The sequence below is a fragment of the Juglans regia genome, chromosome 2 (assembly GCF_001411555.2).
Source record: "Juglans regia cultivar Chandler chromosome 2, Walnut 2.0, whole genome shotgun sequence".
Taxonomy (NCBI): domain Eukaryota; kingdom Viridiplantae; phylum Streptophyta; class Magnoliopsida; order Fagales; family Juglandaceae; genus Juglans; species Juglans regia.
The window spans coordinates 26,363,788-26,381,872 of record NC_049902.1 but is presented as its reverse complement, the minus strand read 5'-3'; the positions used below and the strand labels follow the sequence as shown (position 1 = coordinate 26,381,872).

The following is an 18,085-nucleotide window of genomic DNA, read 5'->3' as shown; positions in this document are numbered from 1 at the left end:
CCCAAAGGTAAAGCATCCCAAAAAGATATCAGATTTCAGGCCAATCAATTTGTGTAATGTTATTTACAAGATTATATTTAAGGTGTTGACTAATAGGTTGAAGAAAATTTCACCTACTATTATATCTCCCACACATAGTGCATTTATACATGGAAGGTTAATCATGGACAATGTAGTGGTTGCTTATAAGACTATGCATTCTATGACCAGTAGGAAAACTGGAAAATCAAGTTATATGGCAATGAAGTTAGATATGAGCAAGGCATATGATAGGGTTGAATAAGAATTTCTGGAAGCTATGATCTTTCAAATGGGATTCAATGGAAGATGGATTGATCTTATAATGAAATGCATAAAACCAATATCCTATTCCTTACTTATTAATGGCTCTCCTCAGTGTTCCTTTAAGCCAACAAGAGGAATGAGGTAGAGTGATCCCCTTTCACCCTACCTATTCATTATTCATTATTTGTTCTAGAGCTTTAAATAGGTTACTCATAACTTAATAGAGTTGAAGCTGTTGGACTAATCTTTGGTATTCCAATAGCTAGAGGCCAAAATTACATTAATCATTTATTCTTTGTAAATGACAGTTTGTTATTTTGCAAGGCTAATTCAATAGAGTAGAAACATTTGATTGCAAAACTTGGCACATATGAAAGAGTTTCAAGACAAAGAATGAACAAAGACAAAATATATATCCACTTCAGCACCAATACTAGTGAAGATTCAAAGGAAATAATTTCGAGCATTGCTGGAGTTAAATCTTCATCCTATGAAAAGTACTTAGGGCTGCCAGATATCATTAGAAGATCTCGAGCTCAAGCTTTTAGAAGTATACTGGAGAGAGTGAAGAGCAAAATAAGTAACTGGAAGACTAAGTTCTTGTCACAAGCAGGTAAAGAAATTTTGCTAAAATCAGTGGTTCAAGCCTTGCCTACCTATTGCATGGGTGTATTCAAGCCTCCCAAAGTCGTTCTCAAGGAAATAAAATAAGATCATGTGTCATTATTGGTGGGGTCAACAACAAAATGAAAATAGAATCCATTGGATTTCATGGAGTCAAATTGAAACGCCCCGATCCCTGAGGTCCGGAGAGTTAGCTCATATTACCTAAAATCATATCCAAGTCATGTCCTACAGCCTACAAAATAAGCCAATCGAGTCGAAAACCTCAAATTCCATCAAACTCCTTATTATAGTATGCAGAATCTCAAACCTGGCTTTCGGTCAAACTTATGTCAATTTCAAGATCTTCAGCTTAAATCTAAAGTTACTTCTTAAAAGCCACAGATATCTAAATCTCATATGTTTATAGTCTGCAGAATCTCAAACCTAGCTCTGATACCAAATATAACAACCCATACCCGGATGGGTAGAAGAAATTACTACCCGTCACTTATAAACTTGTATCTGATATCATTTGTAACGTCCAAATGGAATACCTAAACCACATGGCCTATACTTCAAAAGGATTTGTCAATGATACAATTGGAACCCCATTGGAACCTTATAAAGAGCAATAACTTCTCATTCCCAAGCAATGTGGGATCCCCATACACCACTTACCCTTATTTCTATCATATTGGGTATCACACAAATGGGGAAGGCAAAAAATGTTAGAGGACTAGAATTTGGAGATTTGGAGAGTTTCAACTTGGCAATGCTAGCCAAGCAAGGGTGGAGGTTAATTCAAAGGCCTGACTCACTTGCAACAAGAGTACATAAACTAAAATATTATCCAAGTACTTCGTTTATCCAAGCTAAAGTGGGATCCAGACCATCTTATGGTAGGAGGAGTATTTTGGCAGCTAGGCATCTAGTGGAAGAAGGATCTATGTGGAGGATTGACAATGGGCAAAATATTCAAATATGGAAGGACAAGTGGATAGCTCGACCTAGGGGTGTACAGAAACTGTCGGAACCAGTTGTGAACCGATTAGACTGATCGCTGGAGCATGGAACCGGTTGGAACCGACAAAGAACCTATCGGCGGGCTAGAGGAATTGAGGGAAAACCGATATTGGCAGTTCAGTGCCGGTTTGAACCCCTGGGAAACCGCTGAACCGTCCAATCTAATCTATTTATATTATTTTTTTGAATATATGTATATAAAATGGTGCTGTTAACTTAAATGAGTGAAACTGCATCGTTTTAGGGCCTGAAAGTTAAAAAAATAAAATATAATAGAACAAATGAATTAATAACCCCCACCCGCTGCCCCTCTTCTTCTTCCTCGCGTCGCCTTCTTCCTCTCTGCAACTTTCTTTTTCTTCCATGGCAGAAGACGACACGACGCTTCTTCGTTCTTCCTCAGTTCCTCCTCCTTCATAGAAGACACTGATGGTAAACCAAAGACTGCACCGATGCACATCGAGACCAATATGATCGGTTTTCTCTCCCCAAACCCACGGTTTCGACCAGTTCAATATACTCATGGCAGACGTCGGTGGTGTTTTGCACCAAAACTATGCCGAACCCATCGGTGTACAACCCTACCTCGACCTACAACATACAAAGTTCAAAATGTTGCATAGATACTCAATGAAGGTGATACAATTGAAGCTCTAACTGACCCAGATACAAAGTAGTGGAATGTTGATCTAATTGATGGGATTTTTTCCAATGATGAAGTTACTAATATAAAAAAGTTCCCTATTAGTCTATCAAATAGTGCAAATAAGCTTATATGGAGATGCACAACAAGTGGACAATTTGCTATTAGAAGTGCATATCAGTGCATATTGTCTACAAATTGAGATATTAGATAGAGCAAAAGGACAATCTTCACACTTAGGTAGCAAGGAAGATGTGTGGTACAGAGTTTGGAGATTAAACATACCAAATGCTGAAAAAGTCTTTCTCTAGAGAGCTCGCTTAAAGGCATTACCTACAAATTCAAACCTGTTCAGAAGAAAAGAAGTGAAGTCACCAAATTGTTTAATATGTTTGGCAAATGAGGAAAATACCATCCATGTTCTGTGGGAGGGTATAGCAGCTAAAGATGTATGGAGTTGATGTTCTAATAAGATACAAAAAAGTAATCTCTCAACAGGTTGTTTTAAAGATTTTTTTATAGCTATGGATGAATCTTTTGATGAGAAGCAGATGGAAGAGGTAATGTTAATTGCAAGAAAATGGTGGCAGAGAAGAAACATCTTTGTATTTAAGGATAAATTCTCTCATCCAAACCAGGTGTTGCAGCAAGCAAAAAACTTACTGCAGGATTTCAAGGAAGTAAAAGCCATGATAGTTAAACCAAGAGAAGGTGGGGAAAATGAGATAAAAAGATGGAAGCCTCCTGTTGGGGGTTCTTTAAAATTAATTGGGATGCATCATTAAGTAAATCTCTTGGCAAAGTTGGCATTGGTATTATAGTACGAGATGGAGAAGGGAAAGTAATAGCCATTAAGAGATTGCAACAAGGTTTTTCCTATGATCCATTGCTGGCTGAATCCTATGGAGCTTTATAAGCGACTATCTTTGGCAGGGAATTGGGTTTGAGAAGAATCGTGTTGCAAGGGGACTCTCTTCAAGTGATTAACAGTATCACATAGCATGATTCAACTTGGAATTGTGCAGGGATGATCATATCTGATGTAAAAACTATCTTATATTCTTTGAGAGATGGGATGTTAAATATGCTAAAAGGGAAGTTAATAATGTGGCTCATTGTTTAGCCAAGAGTGCACTAGAGTTAAAGGAGGACTCTATATAGATGGAGGACTCCCATCTTGTATTCTTGATCTTCTTTGATGGATATTATCAATAAATTTCATTGTTTAAAAAAAATAGAGGTGATCGTCATTGTAAAATAAGTGTATTCCTCCACCACAAATGAGTGTTATAAAATTTACGGGTACCATCATTTTTCCTAAAAGAAACTTGTACCATAATTAGGGGTGTAACCGGTCCGGTTCGGTCCGATTTTGGATAAAATCTAGGACCGAACCGGTATGTACTGGTTTTGTATTTTTCAAAACCGATTACGCACCGGTTACCCTCCTAAACCGGTACTTCCGGTTTTACCGGTTTCCGGTCCGGTCCGATTCGGTTTTCCGATTTTTTTAAAATGTAAATTTCACAATTTGTCATTAAAAATTTGTTTATAAAAAAAAATTGATTTAAAAAAAAAACTGTTTTATACTTTTATTAATATATTAGACTATATAATAGTATTAATATTAGACTATTGGTATAGTTATAAGTTATATATTAGTATTAGTTATAAACTTTTAGTGATTTAGTATTAACATTTTATGTAATAATTTATAAATTATAATAAGAAATTATTTCATACATGAATATATATGTTATATATAAAATTTCACATAAAAATTTATAATTATACATTATATATAAAACTTATATATATTAATATTTAATATATATAAAATATTTTGTATAAAACTTATATATAAAAATATTATTTTTTATTTTTTTTAATCAACCGGTCCGGTCCTATCCAAAAAATTCCGGAACCGGATCGGAACTGGCCGGTTTTTACATTTTGAAAACCGGTTCCGGACCGGACCGGTTCAAAACCGGTTCCGGACCAGACCGGTTCAAAACCGGTCCGGTCCGGTCCGATTTTCCGGTTTGAGTTTACACCCCTAACCATAATCTAATAATTATAATGGGTAATACTACATACTAGGGCTATAAAACAACCAATGAAACCGGCCGACATCGATGCAGTCCGATCTCCAGGGCATAGAATCGATCAAAATCGGCAGAGAAACAGTCGGCCGATAGTAGAAATTCCTTAAAACTAACGTCATCTGGTTTGGTTTTGGTTTGAACCTGGTTCAAACCGCCGAACTGGCCTATTAAATAGTTATTTATATATATATCGTAGTTAAAACGACGCCGTTCTACTTAAGGTTAAGTGAAACGACGCCATTTTAAACCTAACGTATACAAAAAAAATATAAGTGAAACAACACCGTTTGGTCTTAAACCAAATGAAGTCATTTTATTTAAACCAAATGGCGTCCTTTCGATTTGAGCTCGTCTTCTTCTCCTCCCATATTCTTCTTCAATTTCTCTCATTTTCTCTCTCCTCTCTCAGACTGCAATACTTTATCTCTCTACTCTTTCATACGAACCTCACCGCTAGGGGGACTGAGAACCACCAAAATTGATACGGCCGGTATTTTTCCTCCCCATCGGCCGGTCTAGTTGATTCTCCCATGAAAATCCCCTCCATCGGTCGGTGGCGGTTTTTGTCAAAAACCGCGTCAATATGGTCGGTTTTCACCCCTACTACATACTACACTTTTATCGCTTTCAATCTATTTATGTATTATTTTTAAAGAAAAATTTAAAGATTGATGGACAATATAAAAGTAAAATGAGAGTATACTATTTAGAATCTTCCTATTATGATATGAGGAAGAGTCCATATTTAGAATCTTCCTATTCAGTTTCTGTATCTGTAAGCAAGAGTCCATCCTGTAAGTTTAATCTCTTGTTACATATTTTTTTATTGGGTGGGGTTCGGTGTTCATCTAGGTGAGTGAGGATTGAGGGCTTCGATGGTAGTCTTCGTCTGGGAGGGGCTGCGCAGAGCAGAGAAGGGAGAGTGAGGTCTTCATCTGAAGGGGTTGCACAGAGAAGGGAGTGAGGAAGAAAGGCAAACCGTGACGTGCCGATGAACCGGGTTGGTGAGCAGTAGGTGTGTGGTGTGTAATAGGCCGACTGGAGGTTTGAGTTTTCTTTTTGAGTAATTCTACTCTTAGGCCATTAAATTCTCCAACACCACACACCAGCTGAGCTAGCCTTTTTTTTTTTTTTTTTTTAACAATTCGTTAGACTACTTCCCACATTTTCCACATTCTTCCCCAATCTTCCATTCGAATTTCTCCTTCCACGTTCTCCCTCTACGCTTCCTTCTGTGCTCTCCCTCTCCCTGCCGAAGCCCAACCAAATAACATATGACCTTTTTCTTGCATGACTTAAGATGCCAAAAACAAGCAATAGTTAAAAATCAAAAACAACAATTTCCTTTCATTGTTGCGCATGATTTCGCATAATAGTTCATCCTTTAAAGAAATTTTTATTCCCATTAAAAACAAAGCAGCAAGATGTGAATTTCGCACCATATCAGCACCTAAAGAACATCGTTTTCATGAACTACAACAAACCCTTCTTCATTGGACTTGGTATTCTCACCAATGGCAGCTATCTCCAAGGCTTTGTTGTTGATGACTCTCATGGCCGTTATTCTCTCATTGGTCGGTACCGCTCAAGCCCAAACAGTTGAAGCCCCGGCGCCTAGCCCCACCTCCCTGTCCTTGGGGTGGGCTTTACTCTGCTCCGTCGTCGCTCTCGTCTTCGGATCTACACACAGGGTCTAAGAGTCTCTATCTCTCTCGAGGCACGTCATTCTCTTTGCGGATTGTTTCACGGCGTGGATGGATCGTATGGGGTGGATTGGGATTTTATGCTTTAGAGTTTGTTGTTTTCCGCTTTTAGGGATAGAGTTGATCTTTTGGAGTTACCTTCAAAGTTTACACCTTTTGGAGAAAGTAATCCATATGCAGAAGCCCAAAAACAAATTAATTACCTCCGATTTTGGAAGATTGAACTCTAATTTTGGAAGGGGGAGAGGGATTCGCGGAGGAGAAAGGGGGGGGGGGGGGAGATGGATTCAACAGGAAAGGGAGAGAGAGAGAGGGGGTGGTCATTATACCGTTTTTAGAAAATCGGATTTGCTACATCACTAATGCGTGGTGTTGAGAAATAAACCAGACTAAGAGTAGAATTACATTTTCTTTTTTCCATGAGAAAGGGATGGATGTACAAAACGAGCACAGCCCAATTCGAATTTGAAGGATTGAGTGAGGCAAAGGAGTCTGCCACCCTCCTGTCACCTTTCTACATATTACCGATTATTAAATACATTAAAAAATATTTAGATTTAAAATTCTACTAATTACCCACCTTTTAGTTCAAAATTGTAAAATAATTAAATAAAAAGATTATTAAGTGTATCAATACTCAACAGTAACGATTTCGAATCACTTGATATTTCATGACTTGAGAGTAATCTGGCGTGACTATCGATATTTTATCACACATTCAGGTGCTGCCACATCGTGACAAGATACCACGTAATTTTTTATTTATTTATTTGTAGTTAGATACTACTGTACTAGTGAGCCTTCGTATAAGCATTTGTAACAATATCAAAAAAAAAAAAAAAAACAAATACTGAAAGTAGTTGAATGATACATAATTTTTTATAACATGCACAACAATCCCTTCTTGGGATTCAAGGCTTTGATTGAATGAATAATTAAAAGATCAATGGAACCACCGGGCAGCAGACAAAAATAATAAATAAATAAACACCCAGTGGCTGGTATAACAGTAATTCTATTCTCTATTATATGCTGCTAGCCTCTATATATTCATTTGTCATGTGCTTTGACCATATGAATTTTCAAGGATTTGGACCCCTGGTCCATATACCAAACTGCAGCGCTGGCTGAATGATCGCACCAGTTGACTGGCCACCTCTTTGAAGAACATGGATGCCACCTGAAAATCATAGTCATTGCCACAGTTAGAATGCTTATGGCTACACTACATCACAACATTTTTTCTTATAAGTACTCTACATCACAATATAAAATTCCAATCTCAAATATCCAAACCTCATGCCTGGAATGTTCACAGAAAATGCATATAACCATTATGAAACCTAAATTAATGGACTCCTAAAAAAGGGATTAATCCAGAATAGCCACAAACGACAGGCACGTAGACAAGCGCAAAATAAAACTATAATCACGACATATAGTAATCACCGAAGCTGCAATATCTTAGGACATTGATATAATGATCATATACTGCCATAAGATGTCAGAACATATCAAATTCAAAGCTCAACCAGACTATCGTTGCAGTCTTGCTAGACCCGTTCTCTCTCTCTCTCTCTCTCTCTCTCTCTCTCTCTCTCTATCTATCCCTATCTCGCAATGACATTGTTACAATCACACATCGACTAAGTATGAGATTGGTTGGTGGCTTATAAGCTCCTGGGCATCCTTTCCTTGTAAGCCGGTTTTCAAGGGTAAGTTCTATCTAGTGGGTTCATAACAAATGGTATCAGAGCCACCCCACATATGCAGTCCATGTTGGCATGGTTGTAATCATGTGGCACGGGGGGTGATGCCGGCATGGCAGTGTTCGTCTGGGACTAGGAAAGACCTAGTGCACAGCCAGCCCGTGTGAGCGCCGGGACCGCCGTGGATGTCGGCTGCAAAGCGTGGTGGTGGTTACGATCCCACATCAACTAAGTATGGGATTGGTTGGTGGTTTATAAGCCCCTAGGCACCATTTCCTTGTAAACCGGTTTTCAAAGGTGAGTTCTACTTAATGAGTTCATAACAGACAACAATTTCAAAGAACACCTACATGCAAAGTATGTTGGACACATTGGCAGTGTGCCACACCAATAGATGAGACGACTCAATTAAGTTGTCACATGCATTTCTATTTGACAACTATTAGAGTAAATTAAAACTTATTGAAAGAGAAAAAAGAAAAATGGCAAAATGCAGACTAACAGAATTAGAAAATTAGAACAAAGAAATGCCTCAGTATGAAGGCTTTAAAGTAAGGAATAATCAGTTGTTAAAATTTCCATCCAAGAGATACAGAAGATTGGCAAAAAGAATATTAATGAATTCAAAACCAAGGCTAATGATCATTACAAAAAGAATTAATGAATTCACCTCAGCTAATGATAGATATTACAGAACCCAAGGTGATCACACAAGTCATGGTCATGTGTCAAGGTGGTGGTGGAGTTGGTAATGATGCTAATTAGCAGTCAGCTGTGACAAGGTGTTCATAAAATGAGAGCAGTGACAACTGGGAAGTTTGATGAATGATCATATGGAGGTGGGAGAGTTTAATTAAATTTGGATGGGTGCTGGTTGGGGAACCCAGTACAGAGTAGAGGAGGAGGGGTGGTGAGGAATGAAAGGGCACAACTGTTGATGGCGTCCGCCCTTCACTATGGTGAGGGCACCAACACTGAACGAATTATGGGATGGTTTGAAGCTATGAGCCCAAAGGAACCTGTTGGATATTGAGGTGGAATCAGATTCCAAAGTACCAATAAATTGGTTGCTTGGGCATGGTAGCTGCCCCCAGTACCTGCATGATATATGGGAGCAAATAGTTGAGCTGAAAGGTAGTTTCTCAATCAGTTTCTGTCATGTTTACCGGGAAGTGAATCAAGCGGCCGGTGGTTTGGCAAAACTAGGTGCTCAAGGAATGGTTTGAATCTTTGATAGTCGTAATGACCTACCATGTGAAGTTAGAGTAGCATTAGTATTTGATAGAGCTGGAATTCCTCATCTTCATTGTAAATATTCAGGTTTTGCATAGGAATAAGTCTGCTTTCTATAAATTGCTTTTTCATTCCTTGGTTTCGGGTTTCTTACAACCCCCAAGGTGTTAATTGTTACCTTGGTATTCCTCTGCCATAAGTGAGGGATTTTAATAAAACTCATGGGGTACCGTCCCTTTTATTAAAAAAATCATATGGAGGTGGCAATCACATGGAAATTATTCATGAGCTAAAGGATCATCACCTGCCGGTAAAATGGTGACTGGAACTTAAAATCCACCAAAAAATGAAGGTCGCAAGTTCCTGGAGCTGGTCCAGGATTGAACTCCCATATGGTTATCAGGTGGTCAAACAAGGCGCTATCCTTTGCAGTTGTCTGAACACAAGATAGAATATATAATAACTTCATCAAAGGAACCACAAGAAAATCAAGCATAGAGAACTAATGTAAAATGAAATGTAGAGGACTAATTATAGTTAACGCTCCAATAAACCACTAAAGCCTCACAGACAGGGCAGACAACAACAAAGCAACATTAAAATAGACTTTCATTTTAAATTCGATAACCAACATGACACCCATATTTGATTCAAATCTCCACAAGTCAAGTTCATATTCATTTAAACTAATTTTTAATCCCCCACATGGGTTGCCCAATCCTGTTCATGCACATTATGCAATAGAAGAAAAGTCAATATATCTAATGTTCTTTCTTAGAAGCTCTCAGATCATACAAAAGCTATAATAATTAGCTGTATATGATTAATTTTACATTATAAGAACGGAGAAAATACTATTAAGTAAAACAACCACCCAATAATTGAAATAAATTTGGTCACCTTTATGAACTTAGGCCTGCTCAATTCTACATGGGAAATGTAACTCTCAACAAGAAATTTGAAACCAATCTCTAGCTCAGCATCAAAAGACCCATTGGGATATTGTTTAATTATCTCAGATCGCTGACACCAGGGGACAAAACCATGATAAAAGTCAACGGCTGCAACTACATCAAACAATTGCTCTGGAGAATACCTAATGAACAAAAATTCTGTCAGCTCGAGTCTTTGTGATTAGAAATCAAAATGGTTCATAATGCAACCATGAGACATCAATATTCAATAGATACATTTATCCTTTCACAAGGATGAATTGAAAGGATAAATATCAGCTCATTGGCTGGTATCTGACTAATTTTAATCTCATCGAGAAGTTTCAAATGCCACACATGAGTTACTTTGAATGCAACTTAAATAGCTTCAGAAGCAAAAATAAACAAATGTTTAAGTTCATGAAATGGTTCGGGAAAAGTGCTAGTCACTAACCGCAAAAGGTTTAGTCAATTTGAAGTTTCCCTATAATCACTAATAAAGCCCAGTTTCCCCTAATAAGTGGTCAATGCCAGGCTTAATACTTATGACTATATTTATAACTTTTAGCCACGCAATGTGAATTAGTCCTTTTCACAATGTAAGACTTGGGTGCTACAGTTCAAGTCGTTTAACCTACGGTTTAAGAATTGCACTTCATCCAGACTGAAATCATTATATTAAACACATTTCAGTCCCATATCATTAAGAGCGCAATTGTAAATCACGAGCCTTGCAATGGGGAGCAAGAAGCACAATATCAATCTCACTCTAATGGAAATCTATTGAACGTATGAACTAAAGGAAAACGCAATTAGAGTTCAGGTGGGTAAAGTAGAACTCTCAAAACCGCAGGTTGACAACTCGAAATTGACCTAAACTTGAAATAGGTAATGTGTAATCTCCAAGAAATATCACAAATGTGGCTTGATATCAAGAGTTGATATGTACCCTAGTATATTTGTATTTGTGTGTATATATTCCAACAAACGAGAAAGTTACTTGGGGCAAAAAAACAGAGAGAAAGGAATAGATCAATAGTAAAAATCCATGGCAGCTATCATATACCTATACCAAGAAGCTACAATTTTTAACAGCAACTTATACATGCCAATAAAATGGGAAAACAGTCACACAAACAATAGAGGTCGTCAAAATGTGATTCCCAATGGAAGGTTTTGAACAAAATTACCCCAAGACGCGCTTCTCCTCGTAAACTTTCGAAAGAAAACCGCCCTCTTCACCGTCTCCACAACCCAGAAACCGCCTCGTTTGGACAGTGTGACTATTATGAAACAAACTCCTGAGAGAAAATCTGAGACCACTGAGTCCATTGACGGAATTAGGGACCAGCGGCAATGGTGTATCGAAAGCCGCGATGGTACGAAAGCATCGCCTCTGATCAAAATTCTTCAAGTGCCTGGCGTTCGTAACGGACCTAATAAGATGTCTGAGACTGCCTTTGGAGGTCGACATGAATGGCGGCGTCGTTAATTATGATAATGTGAGAACGCCCAAGACGTTGGTTAGTCCAGGGAGCTGCAATTTTTTTGGAGAAATGAAACAGAATTAATGGGTAGTTTTAAACATCTTTCTCCGTTTACTTTTCAGCCATAAAATTCAGAGATCGGAAGCGAACGAACCTGGACTGGATTTCTCCAAGAATTGTGGGTCTCGTCGATGAGAGAGAGAGAGAGAGAGGTGGAGGCCGGGGATGGATTCAAAACGGAAATCCAAATCCCATGTATGATATATTTTTGGTGTCAAAAGATTCCAAAGCTTGGGTCCGGGTAGCTTCACCGCAAAAAAGAGCTTAGTCATTTTAACACGGGTCTTTTCATTTTCTTTTTTCTTTTTTCTTTTTTCTTAAAGCGTGTTTTTTTAATTCCCCAATAATTTCGCATTCAAAGAATTTTTAAAATTATAGAAAAAAGTTATAAAAACTTGCAAATCCATTCCATCGAGCAGGCCACCTAACCTTGGCAAATTCTCCTATCCTAATATAAAAGTTGGTTTTTTTAAGAAAATAAAATAAATAAATAAATAAATAAAAAAGAAAAAGAAAAACAATTGACGCCCGAGCAGCTGCAATGGTAAAAGTTGGGATCTGGAAGTTGATTACGTTTTCCCCAATCCCAACAGCTGGCGATGACGAGTCGCTCTTTTCAACCCCTTTTAGGTTGGAAAAGACAAATGGAAAAGAAAGTGGCAGTATATTCATACATCTGTCCTCTCATCGTATTTAACAGCAACATTTGCCTGATGATTAGTTTTCCTTCCTTCATCTTAGCATTGGTATTGTACTTATTAAATAAGTGTCATTTTTTAAATTTGATAAATTTATATTTAAAATCACTATATTAAATTTAGCATATATTAAAATTTTCAATTTTAAAGTATAGTACATTTAAATTTATCTCCAAATTTGAAGACTAAATATTCACACTCTATAACTATTATTTTATTTATTTAAATTATTATTTCTTAATTTCAAATCACAATATATTTAAATTGAAAAATAATAATTTAAGTATCAACTTAAATTATTAATTAATATATAATTAATGTAATTATAAAATATGAAAAAAAATAAATTAAAAATATTATTATTAAAAAATTAATATTATATTATTATTTTAACTAATCTAATGATTAATCAAATGTGAGATTATGGCTAACGAGATTTTAAATTTATAGAAAATATGTATTTTTTATCAAATTTTAGAGATAATTTGATGAAACCAATATCAATACTCTCAAAGGTCTACTGGGAAGGGTAGAAGTTGATTCTGCATTGTAACTGCTCTCAGTATTCACAAGAAAATGTCCCATTCATTTGAAGCCAAATGGCGCATCAATCACCAGTCTTCTTGAAAAATGATAACAATTCAGTTTCTTGATGATGAATATGTCATATGTGTATAAATATTTTGCATACATGTTGAAGCTAAATATTACAGCTTGGCTCAGAAAGGAAGTCATGTCACTTCCTTAAAACCATTATTAATGAAGCTACACTCAGCACCAGTATGCCGGACTGCACCTCATGCCATAAGGGGATGAAGAAAAAAGTGCGACCTTCAGCATTTGAAGAAGTTCTTGCTACTAAAACTTCCTTTCACATTGATATTTCAGCAGCATGAGCCAGCAGTATATCATGATGATATTTGGCCACATAATGCACCCTTCTTGTCAAACAATTAAGTGACTTGCAACATTACAGATATTTGAGCATGCCACGACCCTCCACACTAAGCTTAGTGGCTTGGAGCTGCTTCTTTTTTGGAGCCTTCAACTGCTGCAACTTCTTATTCATCTGCCATTAACAAGTACTTGCAGGTTTAGAATTACAGTAAAAACACAATTCGCTATAGACTGCACAAACACAACACCACCAGCACAGACACATAAAGCAGACTGTCATCTGGGGTAACCATGCCAGGGAAGGCTTGAACTTTCTAAGTTTCTAACAATTTAACCCTTATGTAAGGACACCGTAACATTTTATGCCCACTTGGAGGATAAAGTGTCGTGATTATGGTATGCATTGGGCCATCAGACGATCTTTTATAATACGACTTTCAAATCTGATTACCTATGAAGAGATGTCACTACCCAGGAAATGTTCAGGTTGGGCAGTAATGTTGAGTTAGGTTCTACTCTATAACGGCCAAAACCAATAAAAGGAAAACAAGAGTAGAGGTGGAGTTCAGGTAAAACTGAGGCTTGTCCCGAAAATGAATTTTCACTCTCTCCAAAATTCATCATTATTGGTAGACCATTGAGACTTGAAATAGGTCATTCAGCAGAAAAAAGTAATAACTAAACACACCCGGATGCTAAAGCATTGCCTCTTCCAGATCTAATAAAACAAAGAAAACCAACTCGTTTGTGTCCAAAATTGAAGCGGACTATCTCACCAATTAGAGAAAAACATATATATTCACCATTCCATTGAAACATACAGGCATGCCCAAAAATGTTTTCTTAGTTAAAATATTTAACTTTTCAGCAGAAGAAAACCAACCTTCAGACGACGCTGATCTTGTACAATTTGTTTTGCACGTGCTCTAACTTCATCTGGATCAATCTTAGATTGTGGACGCACCACAAAATCTAAGGGTGTTGCTTCCGGTCTTGAAGCATGCTGTCTGGAAGACGATTGGCCAGACTTGCGTTCCCTGGATTGTAGTAAAAACTAAAATCTTAGCATCCAATATGACAGTGTTGGAAATATGAATCACACAAAATAAAGGAACCAGCATGAAAAAATGACAGTCACCACATGTTATTTCACCTATAAAAAAAAAAAGAATCTCATCACATCTTACCGTGAGAATTCATCCAAGTCAAGATCACCATCTCTAGATTCAATTCCAGCAGCTTTATTAACCGGCCTAATAAAAATGGAAAACAAATTACACAAAGAACATTGTGCATATGGCAGATACAAGTTGGAGAAACATGCAGAACAAGTCACAATAAGTACTTCTTCAGAGGTGGCCTTCGGTAGGGAACTCTCTCATCATCGACATTTCTCATCTCCTCAAATCTTGTACTCTTATTAAATATTGGTCGACTCTGCACTCGAATTTAGAGTGGAAAATAAAATTTCAATGCCACTAAATAAAATAGGAACCCATGTATGAGAACTTCAGGATTATAAAAGAAAAGAAAATGGCAACAAAAAAAGGAAATTTCTGTACAAGTCACAACTAAAAAATCAATCACTGACCAAAGACTTGGGAATCAAATTTTGAAATAGGAACCCTTGTAAACAACCAATTGTGTGATCATTGAGAAGTATATCACAACCGAAAATAAATAGTTTGAACATTTCAAATCAAATTTCAATCATCATTGAAGTGTTTTGTATGACCATGGCATGATTCTTGAACAGAGAGAAGTATATCCACCATCACTTTTTTTTTCTCTGTAAGTAAGGATTTTATTGATGAGAACTGCCACTTTTAATACCACTCTCTGTCAAATGAGTAATATAAAAAGCAGGATGAGCATCTCATATATTTATCAAAACTTTGACGTCACCATGTCATGTTAGAATTTTACATTACCCATTTATCAACCAAATCCTTTGCAAGTTTTCTATTGGATGTGGTTTCCTCGTCAGATTTTGATAGAAACATAATGACCTGCCCAATAATAGAGTACATCAGTCAAAGCCGTTCCTCCTATATCCAAGCTGCAAAAATTATCTAACAAGCTGGTTCCTAACCTTTCCAAGACCACTCTTCTTCAGTTGTTCTCTTCTATCATACTGCTCTAAATCGATGGGAAACTGCATAACAGAAACAACACATCAAGTGCCACGTATATTCTGACTACAACCATGAATACAAATCATAGAATAAATTGCATGAAAATCTGGCATACATCAGTCAAAATCTTCAAAATTGCAGCGCGGATATTTATGTTTGGCAAGCTTCCGTCGGGAAGAGGTTCAAGCCAATTCTTCAATAGATTTAGCACCCCGTGATCTAAGAATTCTTGTTGAAGCTGCTTCCTGCACCAATAGTAGTTGACATGGAATATAATTATCTAAAATATCAGGATTACAAATGCTAAGAAAAGAAAGAAATCACAAAGAAACTAATGACAGAGAGCTTACTTTGAAAGGACCTCGGTCAGAAGAGGTAGTTTTTTTAGTTTATTAACAGCAGGCTTCCCCTGTCTATTAAGGTCTGCATCCTCTTCTGCTGTAACCTCAAGCTCGGCCATGACATTCTCAACAAGCAACGCTATGTCCGCCGGGCTTCTGTCATTCTTCTTTCTTTTCTTCCCCATCTTGAAGAGCTCATTAATTTCATCATCTTCACCCTCCTCAGCCTAGAAACATCCAAATGATGTACCAGTAAATGCATCAAAAAAATATCCAGGCACAAAAACAACACCATACGCCATCACTACTTTTATGATATATATATATATATATATATAGAGAGAGAGAGAGAGAGGGAGAGGGAGAGAGAGAGAGAGAGAGAGAGAGAGAGAGAGAGAGAGAGAGAGAGAGAGAGAGAGAACACTGACCTGAGGAGCATCAGTAGGAGAACGAGGCTCATTGCCACTTCCATACCCGTCAGCAGGATCTACACCAGTGTCATCTATGAAGTTATCATCATCCACAGTCCTGAAACCTTCTTGATCATCCTAATCCATTCAAGAGATAGAAACAATTAAAAAAATGTAGTAGGAACCAAGAGCATAAATAAGTCATATAGAATCAACTAGTTAAGCATATCTCAGGCCACGCCACATATAGAAAAGTCATATAAGAATCACAACTAATAAGTCATATAGAATCACAAATATAAGTTGTGATACTTATGTATAGAATCAACTAATATAGAATCAACTCGCTATTCTTTATATTTTTTTCATGCGGTTAGTGAATCACAACTAATCAGACACAGAAAACTCGACCCAAACTTCACTAATTTCTTTCCTTTTTTATATAAAAATATTACCCACGCTCATTACCCACATTAAATTCAGCAGGAATCAGATTCTCTTGCTCAAGGACATAAGAGTTGCAGAAAAACTAAAAATGTAAAAGGAAGGCCATCAATTTGAAAAGATCTGGACACCAGAGATTTATTATACCTCAGAGTCGCCACCGGCAATGGTGTCCCACATCTCCTTGACCTCACCATCGCGATCCTTCCCGGAAGAAAACCCTCTCTTGGAGAACTTATTGGACTCACCCTTCCCCGAAGAAAACCCTCTCTTCTCCTCCTTATGCCTCCTCTCCTTCTTCCCACTACTCCCACCACCCTCCTTCCTCCTCTTCCGATTCCTCTCAAAATCCTCAACGTCCTCGTCCTCATCGACCAGGCTAGGAACCACGATCTCCTTCGCCGTGGTGCTGTCGCTCTTCTTAATCAGCCGCTTCCGGGGTTTCGCGTTCAATGACGAGGGGTCCGCGTCGTATACCGGCGTCTCCGACCGCTCTCTCCTCCCCCCACCGCGCTGCCATTCGTCCTCGATGTCTTCGTCATCCAATAGGTCCCGTCGAGGCTCCGGAGACAGCTCCCTATCCGACTGTACATCATCGTAGTCCATCAACGGCTCTCCATCCTCGTCGCGGTACCTGAAAAAACAAACAAAACCCAAATTTCATAGGAAAGAATCATCAGAAACCCTAAATCCCTCGCAAATAGAGAGAGAGAGAGACACATACGGATCGTCTTCGTAACCCATCGGCAAGAACGATACCGGATCTGAGACTTCTCAAACTCCGCCCACACGAAATCGCGGGGAAATTGGGTGCGCTTACAAGTATGTAGCAAAGAAGAAAATTGAAAGAGTAGTTTGGTCTTTGGTGTGCGAGAATTGAGGTTGATATAGAGCTCGCTTCTGGCTTTATGGGGTATCTTATTGACAAAAATGTTCCGAAATTTATTTAAATCAATATGAAAATTGTTTTTAATTTTTGTTTTTCATTCAAATCACATAATCAATAAAAATGATTATTAGATGAGAAATATTTTTTTGAGATTGAAAGATGGAATGTGAGAATTTTTTTCAGAAAAAGTTTTTATTTTTTCTGAAACTACTTCTTGTCAAACAAGCTAAGCTCGAGCTAAGATGGAGAAGGCCTTCTCTTTTTTTTTTAGGGAAAAATACTCTCTTTTTTTCACGCTTAAGGGACCATACTTTACATTGTATTAAATAAATTACATCTAATCATAAGGGATGGAATGATATATTTTAAGTAAAATTTTAGGACAACAATTTAAACCAAAAATCATCAACAATATATCACGTAAACCAAAATAGTAAGAGTGATACTTGTGTGCAGCCCAACTTCGACAGTCGTGCCTATAAATT

At 37.4% G+C, this 18,085-nt stretch overlaps 2 protein-coding genes across 2 annotated transcripts; both read right to left on the bottom strand.

Annotated features, from left to right (window-relative positions):
- Window positions 1-7,207: 7,207 nt before the first annotated feature.
- LOC109002126 (coenzyme Q-binding protein COQ10 homolog, mitochondrial-like) lies at window positions 7,208-12,022 on the bottom strand. The gene is made up of 5 exons (XM_018979745.2): window positions 11,881-12,022; window positions 11,430-11,776; window positions 10,208-10,403; window positions 9,612-9,743; window positions 7,208-7,545 (listed from the first exon to the last, which is right to left on the bottom strand). The coding sequence occupies exons 2-5, from the start codon at window positions 11,711-11,713 to the stop codon at window positions 7,423-7,425; spliced, it is 735 nt and encodes a 244-aa protein (XP_018835290.1). The 5' UTR covers window positions 11,714-11,776; window positions 11,881-12,022; the 3' UTR covers window positions 7,208-7,422.
- Window positions 12,023-13,049: 1,027 nt separating this feature from the next.
- On the bottom strand, window positions 13,050-17,659 carry LOC109002127 (protein IWS1 homolog 1-like). Its single transcript, XM_018979746.2, has 11 exons — window positions 17,436-17,659; window positions 16,859-17,345; window positions 16,286-16,405; window positions 15,867-16,084; window positions 15,632-15,761; window positions 15,474-15,536; window positions 15,313-15,390; window positions 14,727-14,818; window positions 14,569-14,634; window positions 14,265-14,418; window positions 13,050-13,553 (listed from the first exon to the last, which is right to left on the bottom strand). The coding sequence occupies exons 1-11, from the start codon at window positions 17,453-17,455 to the stop codon at window positions 13,455-13,457; spliced, it is 1,527 nt and encodes a 508-aa protein (XP_018835291.2). The 5' UTR covers window positions 17,456-17,659; the 3' UTR covers window positions 13,050-13,454.
- Window positions 17,660-18,085: the final 426 nt, after the last annotated feature.